The following is a 23,036-nucleotide window of genomic DNA, read 5'->3' on the forward strand; positions in this document are numbered from 1 at the left end:
CTACCCATTGGTTATTCTCATCCTGAATCTTGTTGATGCTCAATCTCCTTCGCCTGTCCTTAATGACAATATGAAAGTAAGCTGAGTTAGAATCACCTTCAGTGAACCACTTCACCCTTGCTTTCTGTCTAAGGATAGTATCTTGGATTTTAATATACCTTATATAATCAGCTTTAGTTTTGTTGAGATTGGATCTTCCAACTCCATCATTATCAGAAATCAATAAACCTTCAAGCCTAATCAACTCACTTTCCAGTCTTTTATGCTCTTCATAGATATCTCTAAATATTTCCCTGGACCATGTGCTAAGTTTGGGGGCAGTTAACTTTAGCTTATGATGCAGATTCCACATGGTATTACCAATGCATTCACCATCCCAAATGTTGTTAATGACTTCCATAAATCCTTCATGTTCAGTCCAAAAATTGAGGAATTTAAAATACCTTACATACTAGTCAGAAGTAGATTTAAACTGCGCTAACAGAGGAACATGATCAGAACATGCACTAGCTAAATGATTTACAATGGTTCCATTATATAAGTCAAACCATTCAGAATTGAACACCATTCTATCGAGCCTTTTTCAAATAGTATCAGGTGCCCCTCTATTATTGCACCAAGTGAATTTGTTCCCCACAAAACCTGCATCTTGCATCCCACATTCCGATAAGCATTGCAGGAAGTTAAAGCTTTTGTCAATCCTATAAGGAGAACCACCAAACTTCTCTTCAGAATCAGCTATGATATTAAAATCTCCAATGATAGCCCAAGGACCAATAATTCTATTAGAAAGATTACACAGCTCACTCCATAGGTCTCTTCTTAGGGTAGTTCTGCACTTAGCATATACCACAGAGATATGAAAAACGTTAGAGGAGTCGATGTGGGAGACTTTGCATGTGATTTGTTGTTCCGAGTTTTCAAGAATAACAATATCAAACTCATTAGATCAAAATAGCCAAATCTTGTTATTGAGATTAGCATGGCAACCTTGCATACCCATGTGCCTCATATAAGTGTTCATCTTCTCTGCTTCGACAAAAGGTTCTTGTAAGGAAATGAAAGTGTTATTGTACTCATTTTTAAGAGTGTTGAGCCTTTCAAAAGCACTTTGTGTTCTAACACTCCTAATATTCCATGATAAAGTATTAATCACTAGAAATCATGGGAGTTAGGCCTATGATGAATATTTTCTAACCCCATTTTAGACAAAACAGTAGAGCCACTGTTAACTCCTCTTGGTGATAGATTGTTTTGATTAGTGACCATTTGGTGGTCCTAAGAAAGTACTTTACCAGTGTTGACTCCCAAAAAATTATTCATCTTGTTGAAGTGAAGTATTTCACTATCAGATGTTGATTCAATTTCATTTGATAGGTGAGTTTCCTCCACTTCTACTTCTGAATCAGATTCAAAATGTGAGTATTCATCAACCAAGTTAGTACCATTATTGGGGTTCCTTTCCTGTACCAATGATTTTCCTTCATACTCTTTACTTCTCGCCTGCGTAGATCCTAGAGCTTGAGGCCGATTCTGAGGCCCTAGACCTCCTGGTAAAGGACTGCATCCCTAAGAAATACAATTCATTATTCCTCCATCTATACACTTGCTATCTGGATCTTTGATTGTAACATCTGGTGTCCTAACAGGATACGTCACCTCCTGCATTACCAAATCTCTATTCCCTTCTATTTGAATTGTTATATTAGCTAATACAGAAGATATGATATTATCCTTGGTCTCAGATTTGGTTAAATCCTTGCCATCTTCTCTTGCTTCTTTCTTCCATCTTCTTTCATAAGGTGGACCAGTTTTTGTAAAGAGAGTATTTTTATTTTGTCTCTTGGTCTTTCTAATATTTGGCTTCCTTACAATTGTCTCCATCTTCTGTACTTCCACCTCTATAGGAAACATAGTTTGATCATTCATCTGTTGGGGCTCCTTAGGAATAGAGTTATCAATATTCTTCTTTTTGCAGTCTCCCTTTGTTGTTGTCAATTGATTAGTATCCTTTGAGCCACTGCTGGTCGGTACGTCTGAGACATTCATATGTCCATTTGCTTTATTCATGCATTTTTTCTTACCTTTTCCATTGATCACAGTTTGCCATCCTTCTTCTTGCTTAGAATTATCCCTTTCCATAGATGCATCTCCTTGTGTTTTTACAATTGATTTGGCTACTTTGTTTCCATCCACTTTCATTTCATTAGACCATTTTCCTTGGACATCAGTACTCTCCTTCTCCTTTCCTTTAGCACTCTCATTAACTTTTTTTTTGCAGTATTTATAATACCTTGTCGTAATTCCGGATGAAGAATTCTGCATTAAGTCACTATGCCCCTGCATTTTACAATGATTGTAATATTCAGGGATAAATTCATACTCAACTTTCTGGATGATGGATTCCATTTGGCCTTTTTCATTCATAATATCAATCTGTACTTCATGAAGCAAAGCTTTGGTGACATCAATTTCAACCTTGATTTTGGCTGTGGTAGATATTGTTTTGGAAAGAGTGGCTTTATCCATAATGATTGGGATACCTATTGGTTCCACAATTCGACAAAGCGCATCCCACTCAAAGTAGTGCCATTTCAGATCTGGGAGATTGATCCAAACAGGAGAAAGAGTAGATTCTATTTCCGGCTTGAAATTAGGAGTCCACTTTTGTAATTTCATTTGCATGTCACAGATTGTCAAAAAGGATCTAACTTTAACATTTCTGTGATCTTCTTCGAGGTCAAAATCGATAAAAACATGCTGCATATTGTACGCCCTAATTTGCACGGCTCCCCTTAGATGAATCGATTTGAGAAACTCCGCTCTGATTTGATCTATGTAAGGTCTTGTCCATGGGAATTTACCCACTATAGTGAGTCTACAAGCTTCTGCCAATAGATCGCCTTCCTCCTTTGTGAACCTCACCACGTCTACCTTTAACAAAATCGTACGGCCTGTGGTGAAGTCACACTTTTTTTCTTGTTGCTCTGAAGCTGGAGCCTCCTAGTATTGTTGCATAATTGTCTGGTATGCCTCCAATTTGGCCATTCTCATTGTTGTTATAAGAAAAAGTTTGAGGTTGGCAATTGGTGTTTCCTGTAACATTTTGGGATGGGGGGGAGGGGGAGGGGTTGGTGGCGGGCCACTGGGACCTGGGGGGAGCAGATAGTTCCGAAGGACGCATTGAAGTTCAATAATGGAGAAAGTAGGTGCTTTGTAACAGATTTGGGCAAGAAGAAGAAGAAGGAAGTGCTGAAGAGATTGAAGAGAGAAGCTAGAGTTTCTCACTCTAGAAAATGACCATTGGCTTGTACTGAGAAAGAGTTTGACAATCAACAAAATATATCTTAAACTACTTAATAATATTGCACTTAATGTGTGAAAATCTTAGTACATCTTAAGGGGTCTTTCGATCATCCCAGGCCAAAAAAATTCTAATTGGACTAAGGTGTGTTACTGTGTTATATGATGAGGAATCTTTTAGTTATTAAAATATAAAAAAGAAGAAGATAAAGTTAAAGGGCTCGTACTTTAGAAATTTTTTATTTTTTATTTATTTTCTAATTAAATTGATAAAGAGTTTATTTATTCCTTATTATTCAAGTAAGGAAAACTAATTTAAAATAAAATACGATTTTAAAGTCCTAAATATTAGGAGTTCTTATATAGTTCAAATAAGTAACGATTTGTTAACTAAATTTTAGTTGATATTGAAGTCATTGAAAAATTATAAAATTACACTTTTATTCAATATGAAATTTATTTTTTGTTGGGGTTTTAAGCTTAAATGTAGCTTAAAAGAGGGTGAATGGGAAATAGAGTGAAATTGAAAATATTTGAGTTTTCCTCCTTGACAAAGGAAAATTGTCCCATATTAAAAGAGGAAAAGGTTTTGATGGGTATATGTACAATTGCACTTCTTCTAGCTCTTAAAGAGTTAAGAAGAAGGCAAGCCTCGCACCGTCGTCGTCGCTCGGCTACGGCTACGGCTTCGGCTGATTAATTTTTTGGACCAAATTTATTTGTTAATAGTAAATATTAACAGTTTTTTGTAAACGAAATATTAATATTAAATCCAACGGAATAGTAAATGCCCTTCGCTTTTTGTAAAAGACATTTACAATATGGACGAAACAGTTTGCACCTCTTCAGATTTGAAGAGTTGTACCTCTTAAGTTTTGAAGAGTTGCACCTCTTCAGTTTGAGCTCAACATTGGCTTTAAATACCAGTCCATTCTCTCAGATTTTTCATACGAATTTCTGACTTCTCCTCCTTTCTTCTGCATTATTTTAACTACAAACAAAACAACAGTAAATGTGATTTGCTACCGAACTTTGTGTTCGTTGGAACACTGGGGTTTGAAGTATCGCTACACCAGTGTGTAATTCGTTCTATCCTGGGAGGAAATAATCCACAACCTTGGGTACCAGGAGGGGATTAAATTCCTTAAGGAAACACTGTGAATTCAGTGGGCTCAGATTAAATTCTGTTTATTTTACATTTCTGTTTATATATTATTTTATCTTCTCCAAAATTATTTTATAAATACAGTTTAATAATATTTTTAAAAGGTAAAAAAGACGAACGACATTTCACTTAAGAACTTCGTGCTTAGATAACTAGTGAAATGTAATGGTTGCGTCAGTTCTGAACCACCACCGCTAATAACTTTTTAGCAATTTTTGCAGAATATTAGCGGTTGTTTTAGACTGTTGCTATCAATTTATTAGATTATCACAACTTTAGGTGAAACCGGTACTAGTTTTCAATTGTTTTGTTTTAAAGGCAGTTTTTGAACCAAACCATCCAAGGTTATGCAGTCAGCGAAATCTCAGAGGGAAATTCCTCTCAGATGATTGAATCAAAAATAGTAGATTCACTCCTGATATCTCTTTTCACATAGGAGTACAGTTTTGAAAACCCAAAATTGAATTTGCTAATACTGATAAATTAATTGAGTTTCTAAGTGATGTAGAAATTTTTCATGTACATATTTAAGCTAACTACGAAATTGCTTACTGAATATCATAAAATGGTTACTCCCTTGATTCCAAACGTGATTCTTCCTTTGTTAAGGTGAGAACATTTAGGATTTTGTTCCAAGAAAGCAGGTGGTTTCAAGTCTCGAGTATTTAAAGAGATTCAATAAGGTAACCAACATACCTTTTCAAGAATGGATATACCATTTAACATTGGATGACACATTTTCGAAAAATATGTGTATCTATAAAATAATTGGTAACACCCTTTCAGAAAAATATTGTGTCTTGTTCAAAAGGTATATCTGAATTTTGAATCACCCAAAATAACAAGCTTATAAAAAAGTTTTGAAGAATTAATCCAAATAACCGTCCATTTAATCACTTAAATTAAAAATAGCGACATATATATAAAATATGAATAATTCATGTATAGTATATGTATAACTATATATAATTAATGTATAATCTATGTATACCGGTTAAAAAAAGTAAACATTGTATGTATAATTCCGATAGCAAAGTTTCTTTGCAAAATAATTCTTAAAATCATCAAAAAGGAGTAAGCAGAAAAAACACATGAATATTCATCCAATACAAGAAGCCATTTTAAGAAACAAACATGAAGAGTACTCCGATCTTTTGAGCATATTTCCCATTTTGCATGTATCTCTCTTTTTAATAAAGTTGAAAACAATAGTGCTACTTCTTTTCTTGATATAAAATTTAAGGACTGATTTTTCTTAGCATGATAATATTGAGAGTTGAGACAATAAAAAACCTTTCTCAATTATTCTACGTACTTTCCTTTAAGCTGTTCATATGTTGCCTATTTCTTTTTTCGAAATTCGTCACGAGGAAACAATAGTATGCCGTAGCGGTGAACTTGTTTGATTTCTTTGAAATAGATTGTATATATTACGCTTAGTCATGTAAGACAAGAACCAAAACAAGAATAACACAACAAACTCAAAGACCAAAATCACTATTTTTCAAAAGTTAAATTACTCATTTATAATTAGAAATTGGTTGACTTATTCTATTGATATTCACCTAATGTGGGTCCTTCTTCCAGCCTAAATCATATGTAGCCCAAATTCTAAAATCCTAATCATATTCAGCTTTATATCCAAAAGTTTAAGTGTTTGGCCAAACTTTTAGAGATAAAAAAAGTATTTTGAGAAAAATCAGAAGTAGTTTTAGAGAAACAGAAAATAATAGTTTCTCTTCAAAAATATTTTTTGTGAAAATTACTTTTGAAAAAAATATATTTAAAAATAATTTTTAAAAACTTGACAAAAAACTAATTGCTGCTCAAAAATTCTTTTTAATTAAATTAGCTAAACACAAATTATTTCTTCTCGCTTTTAAAAAAAAAAAAATAAGCTGGTTTTTGCGGCTTGAATCCTTGCAAAACCCTCAATTCTTTCTCGGTCCTCCCCATCCCTACGGCGAAATCCTCACATTTCCGGCAATCGAACGGTATGTTTCTGCTATTCGCTGCCGTGCTTTTTACCTCTCCCTTCTTCTGTAGATGTTGAATCTATTAGCTTTCTTTTTTTGATCCGTGTATGGAGGAAAAGTAAGGTTTTTAGGTATTTGCTCCTTTTTTAGAGAGACGGCAACAATAGGTATTTGATCCCGAGTCCTGACTTTTGATCGGTGTACGTCTTTATGTAAAATTCTGTACATTGAAGAACTTATTCTACAGAGGAGATTCATATTGTGCTGGCGGAGATGGAGCTTGTTACCTTTTCTATTGAAGACAATTCTTAGAAGAAGGGGATAATAAAGAAGAAGGGTTAATTAAACAAAAACAAAGTTCGTAAAAGAAAGATATGTTGTTTGAGCTTTAATCTAGTATTTTTATAATATGGGTGTAAAAAAAAAAAAAAAAGAAAAAAGAAGAAGTATTAAGTGGGATTTGATCCCTGTCCTCTTGGTAAATAACTCAATAATTAACTAAGTGCACCATTTAGCTTATTTGTAGCATAATTGCCAGTAAATAATATGAGACCAATTCTAAAAAATATGTATATAGAATACCTAATTTGACAGAAATATCGTAATTTCACGTGCCCAATGTATTTGCCTACAAATTCGCCCCCGGCTTTCCTCTATATTTGTGTCATCAACTCATCGGTAAACCACAAAAACTTTGATCATTTTTAGGAGGAAAGTTTTGTACTTTGGGCATAGTTAATAGCTAGGAGACCGAAATACGGTGAACGAGAGATTTTATGACCTTTGTTAAAATCAGTTAAAAAATTGCAAATACAGAAATTCAGACTTCAGAAAACGTGAAGGCAGGGAAATGCCTATATTCTCTCACCTTTTGAATTTAACACTGACATGCAAACTTATTCTTGTTTTCCTTCTGTTTTTGGGGTGGGCGGAGGGGCGGAGGGGGAGAGGGGAGATATATATATACACCTCCCAGGTGGTCTCCGGCAGTAGCAGAGTCAGGATTTTTTTTAAGGGGTGTCAAAATTTTAAAAAGTAAATAACCGAAAAAAATCAAGGGAATTCAACACATAAAATATATACATAAAAATAAAATTTTAACCTTCCTAAACAGTGTAATTTCTCAGAGAAAGGGTGTAAATTGACACCCCTTGGAGCAATGTGGCTCCGCCACTAGTCTCCAGAGGTTATTGTGTTACCTTGCTGTTTCCTGGGGGCTTGAATTAAATGTTTCACTAACTAAATAAAGAGGTTATAGGTCCTGACTGGAAGTTGGTATTCTGCTTCTTCATGGGTTTTTATCTTTCCCTCTTCTGTCGCTGTTTTACTCTTCTTGTCTCAGGTGCGTGTCTCGTGGATTATTCAAATTGTCACACTGAGAATTCCCTTTGTGTTGCTTATTAGAAAAAGAAAGATCCTCTATTTTGTGCATTTATCAATGTTATCAAAGGTGAAAAGCGCAAAAAGGTTCTAAGGTCCATTGAGGCTTTAAGCACAAAGCGCAAATAAAACGTTAGCTTTAATGAAGACAAGCACAAATGGAGGAAAAATAAAAGTATGTATAAGTAGTCCAAGACTAAGAACTATAAGCATATATAACAAATATATGGACAAAGAAATTGAAAAACGTACGATAAGGTGAAATATAAACTTTTTAGTGTTGCCTCTTTAGGATTATGCTCATTGGCAAGGATAAGTATGCCTTAGAGCTGAAGTGCCCGCTAAGCGAGGCAGAGCGTTCACATGTTTTGTGCCTCGCTTGAGGGCTTAAGCGTGCCTTTAACTACACTAACATCCACATTTATTAGCAGAATCCTTTTCCGTATGCTCCAAATATTTAAGAATCTGGATTTCATGGTTCATACACTTTCTACTTCACTTGTGCTACTAATAGCCTGTTTGGCCAAGTTTCTCCAAAGGCCAAAATTATTTTTTTTCTTTTCTCAGAAGCACTTTTTTTCTTAACTTAAGGTATTTGGCCAAACGTTTTTGGGGAAAAAAGTGCTTTTGGGAAGAAGCAGAAGCAGAAACAGTTTCTAAAAAGCAGAAAAAAATAGCTTCTTCCCAAAAGTAGAAGCAGAAGCAGTTTTGACTTTTTTTCTTACCAAATATACCCTTAATAAAATATAGTATATATCAAAATAACCGTTAAATATAATACTTAGGATATTAATGTATAAGTATTTCTTCTTATTTTTAGGATATTTTTCTAATATATAGTGACTTTAAGGATGAATGCTTTTATATTTGTTGAATGATTTTTAATATATTTGAATAATATTAAAAGAATTAAAGTACTTTTTAATTTTATTTTCATATTTTAATTAAATAAAATGAAAATATTTAATTTGGTAAGCATCCTCCACTTCCAACCAAGATGTTGTGAGTTCAAGTCACCCCAAGAGCAAGGTGGGAGTTCTTGGAGGGATGGAGCCGAGTGTATATCAGAAACAGCCTCTCTACCCCAGGGTAGGAGTAAGGTCTGTGTACACACTACCCTCCCCAGACCCCACTAGTGGGATTATACTGGATTGTTGTTGTTTGTCTGTAATAACAAAATTTTGAGATTATTTATTTACTTATAATATTAACTATTAAGTAAATCTATTCATGTCCTTATTCGTAATTTGATACTTAAAAGCACTTTTTGAAAAGTTTGGCCAAACACAAATTATTGCTCAAAAGTGCTTTTTAGAGTGATTAGCCAAACACAAAATGTTTATCTTCAAAAGTACTTTTTTCAGAAGCACTTTTGAAAAAATACTTCTCAAAATAAACTGATTTTTCCAGCTTGACCAAACAGACTATAAGAAAATGTCATAGCATGTTAGTTCCATACTCTGTTTTACCAATGGGTGAATCTCTTGGTTGAGTTTGCTTTAATCATCTTGTTACAGATGCACATCTTGTCTTAGTTTTGGATTTTCCAAGCTTTAATGCAATTCATTTTGTGATTCAGGAAGTTGGTTGAATTGAGAGGAGACAAAATATGCCACTTTATGATTGTATGCTTTTACTGAAATCGCATGTACCGAAGGAGGCTCTGATGGACCTTGTTGCAAAGGTTGGGAGGCATGTTTATAGAAAAAATGGTGTGCCTACAGATTTAAAGTCATTTGGTAATGTTAATCTGGGTTATGGCATTAAGAAACTAGATGGAAGATACTATCAGGTCTGTCTCTATTATCCTTTCAATAATGTCACATTTGCCTTCTTTCCCGATAAGTGAATGATTTATCAGAAAATCATCAAAGGTGAAATGCAGTTCATAAACATTTAAACATAGAAGCAACAGAGATAAAAAAAACAGTAGGTGATTTTTTCTTATCTGCCAAGCTTTGATGGGCAGAGTTACTCGGTACCTGTGTTGGTGGTAGATAGCAGACAACTAGTGGAATAATCCGGGTGTACGAAAGATGGCCCTGACACCACAGTTATGAAAAAAGAAAAAATAACATTTAACTATAGAGGTATCCATATATGAATTTATTCTGGCAAAAGTTCCAATTTAGGGTCAACTGATGCAAATGACAGTGATGACACCACCCAGTTTTAACAAAGAGCTGCATTACCTAAACAAAGAAGACCGCCTACTTCGATGGCTTTTGGTTAAGCATCGTGACATCAAATTTGGGTTGGACTTTTTGGGCGAAGATGATGCTAAGACTGAGCTAAGCAGGTTCAGAAGAAACATATACGAAAGTGAGGAAGAAGATGGCGATGATGAATATAATGTTGGCGAATCCGGGAGGAAGCCAGTATAGAAAACTGATGAGTTTCTCTATAAGCTGATCAGATTCAACCATAACCCCAACCGGAGGAAGAAAAAGAAGGCCACAAGTAAAAACCTAAACCTATAACTTAATCTATGGCTTAAACTAATAGTAGAACAGTAGAAGTTGATAAAATTTCTCTCAGTCACTTCCTGTCTTTTGATCTCTACTATGACTGAATTTTCTTGCCTCCTTCCATCACCAATCAAGTATAGTATGTTTTTTCATCTTGACCATATTTCCTTGATATCTGATCTTTAGTGTGCTTTCTTTTGTAAATAAATATGAGTAGTCAGTCTTATATATAATTCTCTCTCTTCCTCTTATGGGTTGTGCTCATCAATACTTTAAAAGCGTGGGCGTAAGGCAAGACATTTTACATATGCTTTAGCGAGGCATAAGCCTCAAGGCATGGGGTGTAAGCCCATGAGTATTTAATTTTTAATATTTCATAAAATAATATAATTACAGTAAATATTTTTAAATGAGTAAAATTACATAAAAATTAAAGAAAACTATAAATAAGTGAAATATATATATAGATGTGCTCTATCCCCACTAAAAACTAGTCAAAATAATCCATTATGCACTACTTAAAATTTTCTACATGAAGGACAAAAAGGATGACTAACCTGCAATTTGAACTTTGAACTTATTGCTATAAAGGAGAATGAAGTTTTTTGTATTTGCAAAAAAAAATAAAAATTGACTGTTCGTTGCTTTTGGGAGATAGTGACAGATTAGCGGACAAGATAAAGAATTGGGAAAGACCATTTATTAGGGTTTCTAGCAATAAGAAAAGGTCTTGACTTTTAAATTTGATATTTCAGTTTCTTTATAAAATTTTGAGTAATTACAAGCCGAGTTTTGAGAATTTGGGTATTATATTAAGGACTTATTTAGCAAATTTTGTCTTAATTTGAAAAAGTCTCTTGGGCTTATGCCTCATTGCAAAAACACACCTCAACGCCCGGGTGTGCGTCCCGAATTGCTGGGCGTACGCCTCTTGAGATTTTCACTCCATTATCGTCAAGGGGCATTTTTGGTATGCCTCGCCCCAGGGCTCGCCCGCCTTTTAAAACACTGGTGCTCATCAGAGCCTAAATTGCTTTTTCTATAGTTTGTTTACTATTTGTTAACTTTTAGATAGGTTTTACAAAAAAGGAATGAGGTGAGTTGAAACTTCGAATAGTTGTGTGGATAAAGTGTTCAAGTTTGAGTGTTCAAATGAGAAAAGTGTAAGTTTATGTACCGAGTTGGCAAACTGGTACAAGTTTAAGTGCCACGTGGCCATTTTGCCTATCATTTTTGCTCTATGCTATAACAATTGAATCACTCCATTATGACAGAGACTTTATGTGGGTTTTTACAAATATAGTGTTCCAAGAATTTTATAATTTGGTTATATTCAACATTAACCAAAACAATGGTGTAGCATAAACTAAAAGGTAAACAAAGAGGCAACCATCCACACCTCTAATCTAGTTGAAGGTAATTGGGAAAAACCTGCTTAGTGCAGATTGTTTGTTAAGATTCTTCGTAAACCGTAAACTCTAGCTAGGTTCAAAAAAATTCTTTAGTGCAATAAGAGATGCTCCCATATTAACTGGAAACTGTTTTCCTCTTTCTGTCTTATGGGTGATACATCTATCCAAAAACGGGTGTTGCAACTAATATTTGTAGGATTAAACAAGGAGTAAAATTGATTTGGTCAAAAATTTGAAAGAATCTCATCTTGCTCTAAATTTTAACGTTAAATCCTTACAGAAAAAGTGGTAAATAGACCATCCGAATTCAATGTTTAGATTTTGATCAAAGGAAGGTTTTCAGAAAAGTTAGTTCGTTAAAAATGACTCATCTTTCAATTAGCTTTCAGTTATTAGATACGTATTCAGTTTTTAGCTTCAACTTTCAGTTACTCCCTCGAAAACGACTGCTAATACCCCCGTAGGCTGAGGAGCAAAAGGCGGAATCTGTGGGACCAATCCCTAAATAAAATAAACAATTAGAAAAGAGGAAAAGGAAAAGAAAGATATGTGATTGGTTGAAACAAAGAAGAGTGGGCTGCTAGAAAAGAAAGAGATTTGATTGGTTGTAATAAAGAAAAATGGGTTATTGTAAACTTGGACGCTTGTAACCAATTTGCAATCTTGCAAATTGGCAAGTAGACAACCGAATAGATTTTTTGGTGAGCATTCGTTCAACTATAAATAGGGGAGGATGTTGCCTAATTTAAACACACCAAAAACAAAGAGAAGCTAAGCAGAAAGCAAAGCAGTGAGAGTAATCCACAGATTATTGTCTGTGAGATAAATAGTGAGTGACAGTATTATTGTAGTAAGGTGTTTTAAAATAAAGAGTGTTATTTCTTTCGAAGTTGTAGTAGTCTCTTGACACTACTAAGTTGTAATATTATAGTGGTAATATTGCTCCGCTCGGGTATTATATTTTACCCCGTTAAAAAATTTAGTATTATTGTTACTCTCTTGTGTTATTATTATTTGCCGTGGATATTATTCCTGGGCAGGATATATTTATTTTTCCAACAACGTGGTATCAGATCCATGGCGAATAATGGTCCGCTATCTTTTCAGTACCCCCGTCTCACAAAAGATAATTATGAGAAATGGTGTCTACGTATGAAAGTCTTTCTTGGCTCTCAGGATGTATGAAAAATCGTAGACAGGGGGTATGCAAAACCCGATAATGAGGAAGCTCTGCCTCAAAATGAAATAGAGGTCTTGGCAAAGACGAGGAAGAAGGATCAACAAGCCCTCACGCTCACCCACCAATATTTGGATGATTCCATGCTTGAGAAGGTGGTAGATGTTACCACCTCAAAGGAAGTTTGGGGGATTTTACAAAATTCTCTTCAAGGAGTTGACAAGGTGAGGAAGGTAAAACTTCAAACTCTAAGGGCTGATTTTGATGTTTTAAAAATGAAAGAATCCGAATGCATTTCGGATTATTGTTCAAAAGTGAAGGCTGTGGTAAATCAATTAAGAAGATGTGGGGAGGACATAAAAGATGTCCGTGTGGTAGAAAAGATCTTTCGCACTTTAACACCTAAATTTGATTTTATGGTGTGTGCTATTGAGGAGTCTAAAGATTTAGACTCTATGATGGTAGATCTATATTGTCTCTTTGCTGATAGTGAAAAGATCAAGATGAGACAAGAAGTGCCATTGGAGCAACTTCTTAAAACTCAGGCATCCTTTAAGGATTATGGAGGTGAAAAGAGTTATCGAGGAAACGGGCGAGGCAGAGGCCGTGGTGGTCATGGAAGAGGAAGAAGTAACGGTAACAACTTCAACAATGAAGTTAAAATCCACCAGATATTCAGAGGTCGTGGTCGTGGACATATAGGAGGAAGAGGACGTGGCTACTACCAAGAAAATTATGGACAAATGTATGACAAATCCAAAATTGAGTGTTATAATTGTCATAAATTTGGCCATTACTCTTGGAAATGTCGTAGCAATGTTGAAGAAAAAGCTAACCTTGTTGACGACAAGAAAGAAGAAGTTGAGTCAACGCTGTTGATGGCACTCAAGGAAGAAGACAGAGATGATTGCAGCTCGTGGTATTTGGACAATAGAGCAAGCAATCATATGTGTGGATGCAAAGAGAAGTTTGTAGAGATCAATGACACGGTGAGAGGTAATGTGTCCTTTGGAGATTCCTCAAAGATTCAAATCGAAGGGATAGGTACGATTCTGATCTCCTGTAAAGATGGTAGTCACAAGCTAATTCAAGATGTTTATTATGTGCCAAAATTTAAAAGTAATATTTTGAGTTTGGGTCAGCTTCTTGAAAAGGAATATGACATCCACATGAAAAATATGCATCTTTGGCTTAGAGATTCAAGTGAAATTCTAATTGCTAAAGTGCATATGGCAAAAAATATATTATTTTCTCTGAATCTTAAGACAATTGATGCAAAGTGTTTGAAGGTTAATATGCAAGATGAATCATGGTATTGGAACATGCGATTTGGGCACTTGAATTTTGAAGCGCTCAAATCAATGGGAAAAAAGAACATGGTGCATGGGATACCATCAATCAACCATCCCAATCAATTGTGTGAAGCTTGTCTTCTTGGAAAACATGCAAGGAGGAGTTTTCCAACGGAGGCCATGTCAAGATCAACCAAACCGCTCCAACTTGTTCACACTGATGTGTGTGGGCCAATCAATCCACCTTCGTTTGGTAAAAGTAAATACTTTCTACTCTTCATTGATGACTTTAGTAGAAAGACTTGGGTTTATTTCTTGAACCAAAAATCTGAAGCTTTTGCTGCTTTTAAAAATTTCAAAGTACTTGTAGAAAAAGAAAGTGACTATGAAATAAAAGCTTTAAGGTCCGATAGAGGAGGCGAATTCACTTCAAAAGAATTTAATGACTTTTGTCAATCTCATAGAATTTGTCGCCCTTTAACGATACCTTATTCACCCCAACAAAATGGAGTTGCAGAGAGAAAGAATCGAACGATTCTTAATATGGCTAGATATATGTTGAAAGCTAAAAGTATGCCCAAGGAAATTTGGGCCGAAACTATTTCTTGTGCAGTTTATTTGAACAACAGGTCTCCAACAAGGAATGTTAGAGATCAAACTCCTCAAGAAGCATGTAGTGGAAGAAAGCCAAGTGTCAAGCACTTGAGAATCTTTGTGAGCATAGCCTATGCTCATGTGCCACATCAAGGGAGAGAAAAGCTTGACGATCGAAGTGTCAAGCTGTCACGACCAAAAACTAACCCCTGTCGTGATGGCGCCTATCGTGGAACTAGGCAAGCCGACTCATTTCCAAAACAACCGATATTTCATTTTAAAAGATAATTTCAAGGTTATTTGACATAAAATCTCCATTAAAAGAGTTCAAATCAAAGAAAAACAGAAGTGCGGAAAAGAAAAGCCCGACATCGGGGTGTCACTAGTCATGAGCATCTGCTACAATCTGTCTAACAATATCAAGGCTAACTCAGCCTGAAAAATAGCTAAATACAACTAGAGGAAGATAAGAAGGAGAAGAGCAGGGGCTGTGATCGCCAAACAGCTACCTTGCTATTTCCAATAAAATCTACAACCAGAATACTCAATAACCGCTACCGTGTCCAGCTATACCTGAATCTGCACACAAGGTGCATGGAGTAATGTGAGTACGCCAACTCAGTAAGTAACAACAATAAATAAAGACTGAGCAGTAGTGACGAGCAATAAAGCATATAACGTTCATAAGGAAATCTCAGTAAAATACCACACGCTTTTAAAATCAGGATTTGAATCAAACATCTCGTTTAAACCTGGTTCCAGTAAAAATCATTTAAAGATATTTTTCCAACAGTTTTTCAAACGAAGGCTCAATGCAAAAGTGAGAAAAAAATGCTGAAATCATAAACAGTCCCCTCGGGCAGAACATCACTCATATACAGTCCCTCGGGCAAACCTCATAGTCACTCGTGCCACTCGGGCATACCTCACAATCACTCTTGCCACTCGAGCATACCTCATAATCACTCATGCCTCCCAGTCACTCAGCACTCGGCACTCGCACTCAGTAGGTACCTGCGCTCACTGGGGGTGTGTACAGACTCCGGAGGGACTCCTTCAGCCCAAGCGCTATAATCTGCACGGACAACTCACGTGCGATAATAATAAAGTATGCTGCAGGCGGGTAACCCCGATCCACACTCATCCTCACAAATCAGTCCCTCGGCCTCACTCAGTCATAAAGTATGCTGCAGGCGGGCAGCCCCGATCCACACTCATCCTCACAAATCAAGCCACTCGGGCATTTCAGTAAAACAGGGCATTCGGCCCAAAATATTTATATGCATCAAAATAGAGTCATAAAACTGAGTTATGCGGTAAACAAGTATAAACATGACTGAGTATAGAATTTTCAATCAAAAACAGTGAGAGGATGGTAAGAAACAGCCCCTAAGGGTCCAAACAGCATTGGCGCAAGGCCCAAACATGGCATTCAGGCCAATTTATAGAAATTCTTTCTAAAACAAATAAGTATCATATGGTTTCAACAAAGTATGCAACTTTACAGTTGCTACGGGACGTACCAAGTCACAAATCCCCAACAGTGTACACCCACACGCCCGTCACCTAGCATGTGCGTCACTAAAAATAGTAGAATGATACAAAATTCGGGGTTTCATACCCTCAGGACTAGATTTACAATCGTTACTTACCTCAAACAAGTCAAATCTCTATCCCGTAATGCTCTTACCTATGGACTCGGCCTCCAAATGCTCCAAATCTATTCACAATCAGTATAATACCATCAATATATGCTAATGGAATGAATTCCACAAGAAAAGCTTCAAAATTAGACCAAAACCCGAAATTGGCTCAAACCCGCCCCCCGACCCACGTCTCGAAATCTGACAAAATTTACAAAACTAGAAAGCTTATTCACTCACGTGTCTAACCATACCAAATTCATCAAAATCCGACATCGTTTGGTCCTTCAAATCCTTAAATTACTTTCCAAAAATTCCAAGCCCTAACCCTTCATTTTCACTAATTACCATGATTAAACAACGAAAAATCACCATATATACAAGTATTAGGGCTCAAGTAACTTACCTCAACGAAACACCCTTGATTCCCTCTTCAAATCTCTCCCAAAAGCTCCAAAAAACGAATAGAAATGGTGAAGAATGCACCAAAATCGCGAAGGATTCTATTTATGGTTTCTGCCCAGGTTTTTCGCACCTGCGGCCATTTTCTCGCACCCGCGCGACCGTACCTGCTGTCCAAGGAGCCGCACCTGCGCAACTCACTTAATCCCCCAGCTTCCGCACCTGCAGACACCTTTCTCGCATCTGTGGTCCCTGGTGCGCATCTGCGAAACCAGCCCAAAATTCTCATCTCCGCATCTGTGCTCAAGGCCTCGCACCTGCAGGCTCGCAGATGCGGTCAATTCTTCGCACCTGTGTTCCCAGCCTTAGCCCAGCGTTTCCTGCACCTACGCACTCCCCACGCGCACCAGCGGCCTCGCACCTGCGAGGCTTTCTTCCGCAGGTGCGAAAATAGCAGTAGCAGCAGCTCCAGCTGCAAATTCCAACTTCGACAAATCCGTTAACCGCCCGGAATCACCCCGAGGCCCTCGGGACCTCAACCAAAAATACCAAAAAGTCATATATCAACATACAAACTTAGTAGAACCTTCGAATCACTCAAAACAACATCCAATCATCAAATTACCCTCGGATTCAAGCTTATGAACTTCTAAATTTCCAAATTCGGCAACCGATGCCGAAACCAACCAAACCATGTCCGAATGACCTCAAATTTTGCACACACATCACAAATGACACTACGAACCTACTCCAACTTCCGGAATTCCATTCCGACCCCGATATAAAGTTTTCCACTGCCGACCGAAATCTCTAAATTTCCAATTTCACCAATTCAAGTCTATTTCTTCCACAGACCTCCAAATCATATTCCGGAAAAAATCACCTAACGGAGCTAACAGAACCATCAGAATTCAAATCCGAGATCATTTACACATAGGTCAACATCCAGTTGACTTTTCCAACTTAAGTTTCTACTTAAGAGACTAAGTATCTCAATTTACTCTGAAACCACTCCGGTCCCGAACCAGCTAACCCGACATAACATAATATAGCTGAATAACACAAAAAGAAGTAGAAATGGGGAAAACGAGGCTATAACTCTCAAAACGACCGGCCGAGTCATTATATCCCCCCTCTTAAACATCCGTTCGTCCTCGAAAGGGTCTAGAAACATACCTGGAGTCTCGAATAGGTGTGGATATCTGCTCCGCATATCCCGCTCGGTCTCCCAGGTGGCCTCCTCCACAGGCTGACCTCTCCATTGCACCTTTACTGAAGCTATATACTTTGACCTCAACCTTCGAACCTGCCGATCCAAAATAGCCACCGGCTCCACATCATAAGTCATATCACCCTCCAACTGAACCGTGCTGAAATCCAAAACATGGGACGGATCTCCAATATACTTCAGGAGCATGGAAACATGAAACACTGGATGCACACTCGACAAGCTGGGTGGCAAGGCAAGCTTATAAGCCACCTCTCCTATCCTCTGAAGCACCTCAAAAGGCCCAATGAACCGGGGGCTCAACTTGCCCCTCTTCCCAAACCTCATAACACCCTTCACGGGTGATACCTTCAACAAAACCTTCTCCCCAACCATAAAAGACACATCACGGACCTTCCTATCCGTGTAGCTCTTCTGCCTGGACTGCGCCGTGCGAAGCCGCTCCTGAATCAATTTCACCTTATCTAATGCGTCTTGGACCAAGTCTGTACCTAAGAGCCTAGCCTCACCCGGCTCAAACCATTCAACCGGAGATCTACACCTCCTCCCATACAAAGCCTCATACGGAGCCATCTGAATACTCGACTGATAACTATTGTTATATGCAAACTCCGCGAGTGGCAGAAACTGGTCCCATGAACCCCCAAAGTCAATGACACAAGCGCACAACATGTCCTCCAATATCTGAATAGTGCGCTCGGACTGCCCGTCCGTCTGAGGGTGAAAAGCAGTGCTCAACTCAACCTGAGTACCCAACTCTCCCTGCACGGCCCTCCAAAACTGCGATGTGAACTGAGTAGCCCTATCTGAAATGATAGAAACTGGTACACCATGCAGGCGAACGATCTCTCGGATGTAAATCTCAGCCAACCGCTCTGAAGAGTAAGTAGTAACAACTGGAATGAAGTGCGCAGACTTGGTCAGCCGATCTACAATACCCCATATAGCGTCGAACTTACTCGAAGTCCGTGGGAGCCCAACTACAATGTCCATGGTGATCCGCTCCCACTTCCACTCTGGGATCTCTAACCTCTGAAGTAAGCCACCCGGTCTCTGATGCGCATACTTAACCTGCTGACAGTTGAGACACCGAGCCACAAACCCAACTATATCCTTCTTCATCTGCCTCCACTAATAGTGCTGCCTCAAATCCTGGTACATCTTCGCGGCACCCGGATGGATGGAATACCGCGAGCTATGGGCCTCCTCAAGAATCAACTCTCGAAGCCCATCTACCTTAGGCACATATATCCGGCCCTGCATTCTCAGCACGCCGTCATCACCAATAGTCACATCCCTAGCATCACCTCTTCGAACCCTGTCCGGAAGAACGAGCAAGTGGGGGTCATCATACTGACACTCCCTGATACGGTCCTAAAGAGAAGACCTGGAGACCAGACAAGCCAATACCCGACTAGGCTCCGAAATATCCAATCTGACAAGCTGGCCTGCTAAGGTATGAACATCTAATGCCAAAGGTCTCTCTGCTACTGGAAGATATGCTAAACTCCCCAAACTCTCTGCCCGGCGACTCAAAGCATCGGCTACCACATTGGCCTTCCCCGGATGGTACAAAATAGTGATATCATAGTCCTTAAGAAGCTCTAACCATCTCCGCTGACGCAAATTAAGATCCTTTTGCTTTAACAGATAATGCAAACTCCGGTGATCAGTATAGATCTCACAATGAACCCTATACAAATAATGATGCCAAATCTTCAAGGCGTGAACAATGGCTGCTAACTCAAGATCATGGATAGGATAGTTCTTCTCATGGGTCTTCAACTGGCGCGAGGCATAGGCGATCACCCTACCCTCCTACATCAAAACACAACCAATGCCTATCCTCGAGGTATCACAATACACGGTGTAAGAACCTGAAGCTACGGTCAAAGCAGTCTTGAGTTTCTGAAAGCTCTCCTCACATTCATCCGACCACCTGAATGGAGCACCCTTTTGGGTCAATTTGGTCAAGTGCGATGCAATAGATGAAAATCCCTCCACAAAGCGACGGTAGTAACCCGCCAAACCAAGAAAGCTCCTAATCTCTGTGGCTGAGGACGGTCTGGGCCAACTCTGCACTACCTCTATCTTCTTTGGATCCACCTAAATACCCTCACTGGACACCACATGCCCCAAGAATGCTACTGAACTGAGCCAAAACTCACATTTAGAGAACTTTGCATAAAGCTTCTCCTATCTCAATCTTTGCAATACAATCTTCAAATGCTGAGCGTGCTCCTCCTGGCTACGAGAGTACACCAGGATGTCATCAATGAATACAACGATGAATGAGTCCAAATAGGGCTGGAATACACTGTTCATCAAATGCATGAACGCTGCTGGGGCATTGGTCAGCCCAAAAGACATCACCAAGAACTCATAATGGCCATATCGGGTCCTGAAAGCTGTCTTAAGAATATCTGAATCCCGAATCTTCAGCTGATGATAACCGGACCTCAAATCAATCTTAGAGAACACCCTCGCTCCCTGAAGATGGTCGAATAAATCATCAATACGAGGCAAAGGATACTTGTTCTTGACTGTGACCTTGTTCAACTGCCTGTAATCAATACACATTCTCATGGAACCATCCTTCTTTTTTACAAATAGAACCGGTGCACCCCAAGGTGACACACTAGGCCGAATAAACCCCTTATCAAGGAGTTCCTGAAGTTGTTCTTTCAATTCCTTCAACTCCGCCGGTGCCATACGATACGGTGGAATAGAAATGGGTTGAGTGCCCGACACCAAATCAATACCAAAATTAATATCCCTCACAATTACTCATGCATCCCAGTCACTCAGCACTCGCACTCAGTAGGTACCTGCACTGGAGGTGTGTACAGACTCCCGAGGGGCTCCTTTAGCCCAAGCACTATAATCTGCACGGACAACTCACGTGCGATAATAATAAAGTATGCTGCAGGCGGGCAGCCCCGATCCACACTCATCCTCACAAATCAGTCCCTCGGCCTCACTCAGTCATAAAGTATGCTGCAGGCGGGCAGCCCCGATCTACACTCATCCTCACAAATCAAGCAACTTGGGCATTTCAGTACAACAGGGCATTCGGCCCAAAACATTTATATGCATCAAAATAGAGTCATAAAACTGAGTTATGCGGTAAACAACTATAAACATGATTGAGTATAGAATTTTCAATCAAAAATAGTGAGAGGATGGTAAGAAACAGCCCCTAAGGGTCCTAACAGCATTGACGCAAGGCCCAAACATGGTATTCAGCCCAATTTATAGAAATTCTTTCTAAAACATATAAGTATCATATGGTTTCAACAAAGTATGCAACTTTACAGTTGCTACGGGATGGACCAAGGCACAAATCCCCAACAGTGCACGCCCACACGCCCGTCACCTAGCATGTACGTCACTAAAAATAGCAGAATGATACAAAATCCGGGGTTTCATACCCTCAGGACTAGATTTATAATCGTTACTTACCTCAAACCGGTCAAATCTCTACCCCGCAATGCTCTTCCCTATGGACTCGGCCTCCAAATGCTCCAAATCTATTCACAATCAGTATAATACCATCAATATATGCTAATGGAATGAATTCCAAGAGAAAAGCTTCAAAATTAGACCAAAACCCGAAATTGGCTCAAAACCGGCCCCCCGACCCACATCTCGAAATCCGACAATATTTACAAAACTAGAAAGCTCATTCACTCACTAGTCTAACCATACCAAATTCATCAAAATCCGACATCGTTTGGTCCTTCAAATCCTTAAATTACTTTCCAAAAATTCCAAGCCCTAACCCCTCATTTTCACTAATTACCATGATTAAACAACGAAAAATCACCATATATACAAGTACTAGGGCTCAAGTAACTTACCTAAACAAAACGCCCTTGATTCCCTCTTCAAATCTCTCCCCAAAGCTCCAAAAACCGAATAGAAATGGTGAAGAATGCACCAAAATCGCGAAGGATTCTATTTATGGTTTCTGCCCAGGTTTTTCGCACTTGCGGCCATTTTCTCGCACCCGCGCGACCGCACCTGCGGTCCAAGGAGCCGCACCTGCGCAACTCACTTAATCCCCCAGCTTCCGCACCTGCGGACACCTTTCTTGCATCTGCGGTCCCTGGTGCGCATCTGCGAAACCATCCCAAAATTCTCATCTCCGCATCTGCGCTCAAGGCCTCACACCTGCGGGCTCGCAGATGCGGTCAATTCTTCGCACCTGCGTTCCCAGCCTTGGCCCAGGGTTGCCCGCACCTGCGCACTCCCCACGCGCACCAGCGGCCTCGCACCTGCGAGGCTTTCTTCCGCAGGTGCGAAAATAGCAGTAGCAGCAGCTCCAGCTGCAAATTCCAACTTCGACAAATCTGTTAACCACCCAGAATCACCCCGAGGCCCTCGGGACCTCAACCAAAAATACCAACAAGTCATATATCAACATACAAACTTAGTAGAACCTTCGAATCACTCAAAACAACATCCAATCATCAAATTACCCTCGGATTCAAGCCTAAGAACTTCTAAATTTCCAAATTCGGTAACCGATGCCGAAACCAACCAAACCACGCCCGAATGACCTCAAATTTTGCACACACATCATAAATGACAATACAAACCTACTCCAACTTCCGAAATTCCATTCCGACCCCGATATCAAATTTTTCACTGCCGACCGAAATCGCTAAATTTCTAATTTGGCCAATTCAAGCCTAATTCTACCACGGACCTCTAAATTACATTCCGGACGCACTCCTAAGTTCAAAATCACCTAACGGAGCTAACGGAACCATCAGAATTCAAATCCGAGATCGTTTACACATAGGTCAACATCCAGATTGACTTTTCCAACTTAAGTTTCTACTTAGAGACTAAGTGTCTCAATTCACTCTGAAACCACTCCAGTCCCGAACCAACTAACCCGACATAACATAATATACTTGAATAACACAAAAAGAAGTAGAAATGGGGAAAACGAGGCTATAACTCTCGAAACGACCAGCCGGGTCGTTAC

At 38.7% G+C, this 23,036-nt stretch overlaps 1 protein-coding gene across 1 annotated transcript; it reads left to right on the forward strand.

Moving 5' to 3' along the window:
- Window positions 1-9,412: 9,412 nt before the first annotated feature.
- LOC107784980 (uncharacterized) lies at window positions 9,413-10,478 on the forward strand. Its single transcript, XM_075233810.1, has 3 exons — window positions 9,413-9,616; window positions 9,829-9,835; window positions 9,979-10,478. Exons 1-3 carry the CDS (start codon window positions 9,434-9,436, stop codon window positions 10,206-10,208), a joined length of 420 nt encoding a protein of 139 aa, XP_075089911.1. The 5' UTR covers window positions 9,413-9,433; the 3' UTR covers window positions 10,209-10,478.
- Window positions 10,479-23,036: the final 12,558 nt, after the last annotated feature.

The sequence above is a fragment of the Nicotiana tabacum genome, chromosome 17, assembly GCF_000715075.1.
Source record: "Nicotiana tabacum cultivar K326 chromosome 17, ASM71507v2, whole genome shotgun sequence".
In the NCBI taxonomy this organism is placed as follows: Eukaryota; Viridiplantae; Streptophyta; class Magnoliopsida; order Solanales; family Solanaceae; genus Nicotiana; species Nicotiana tabacum.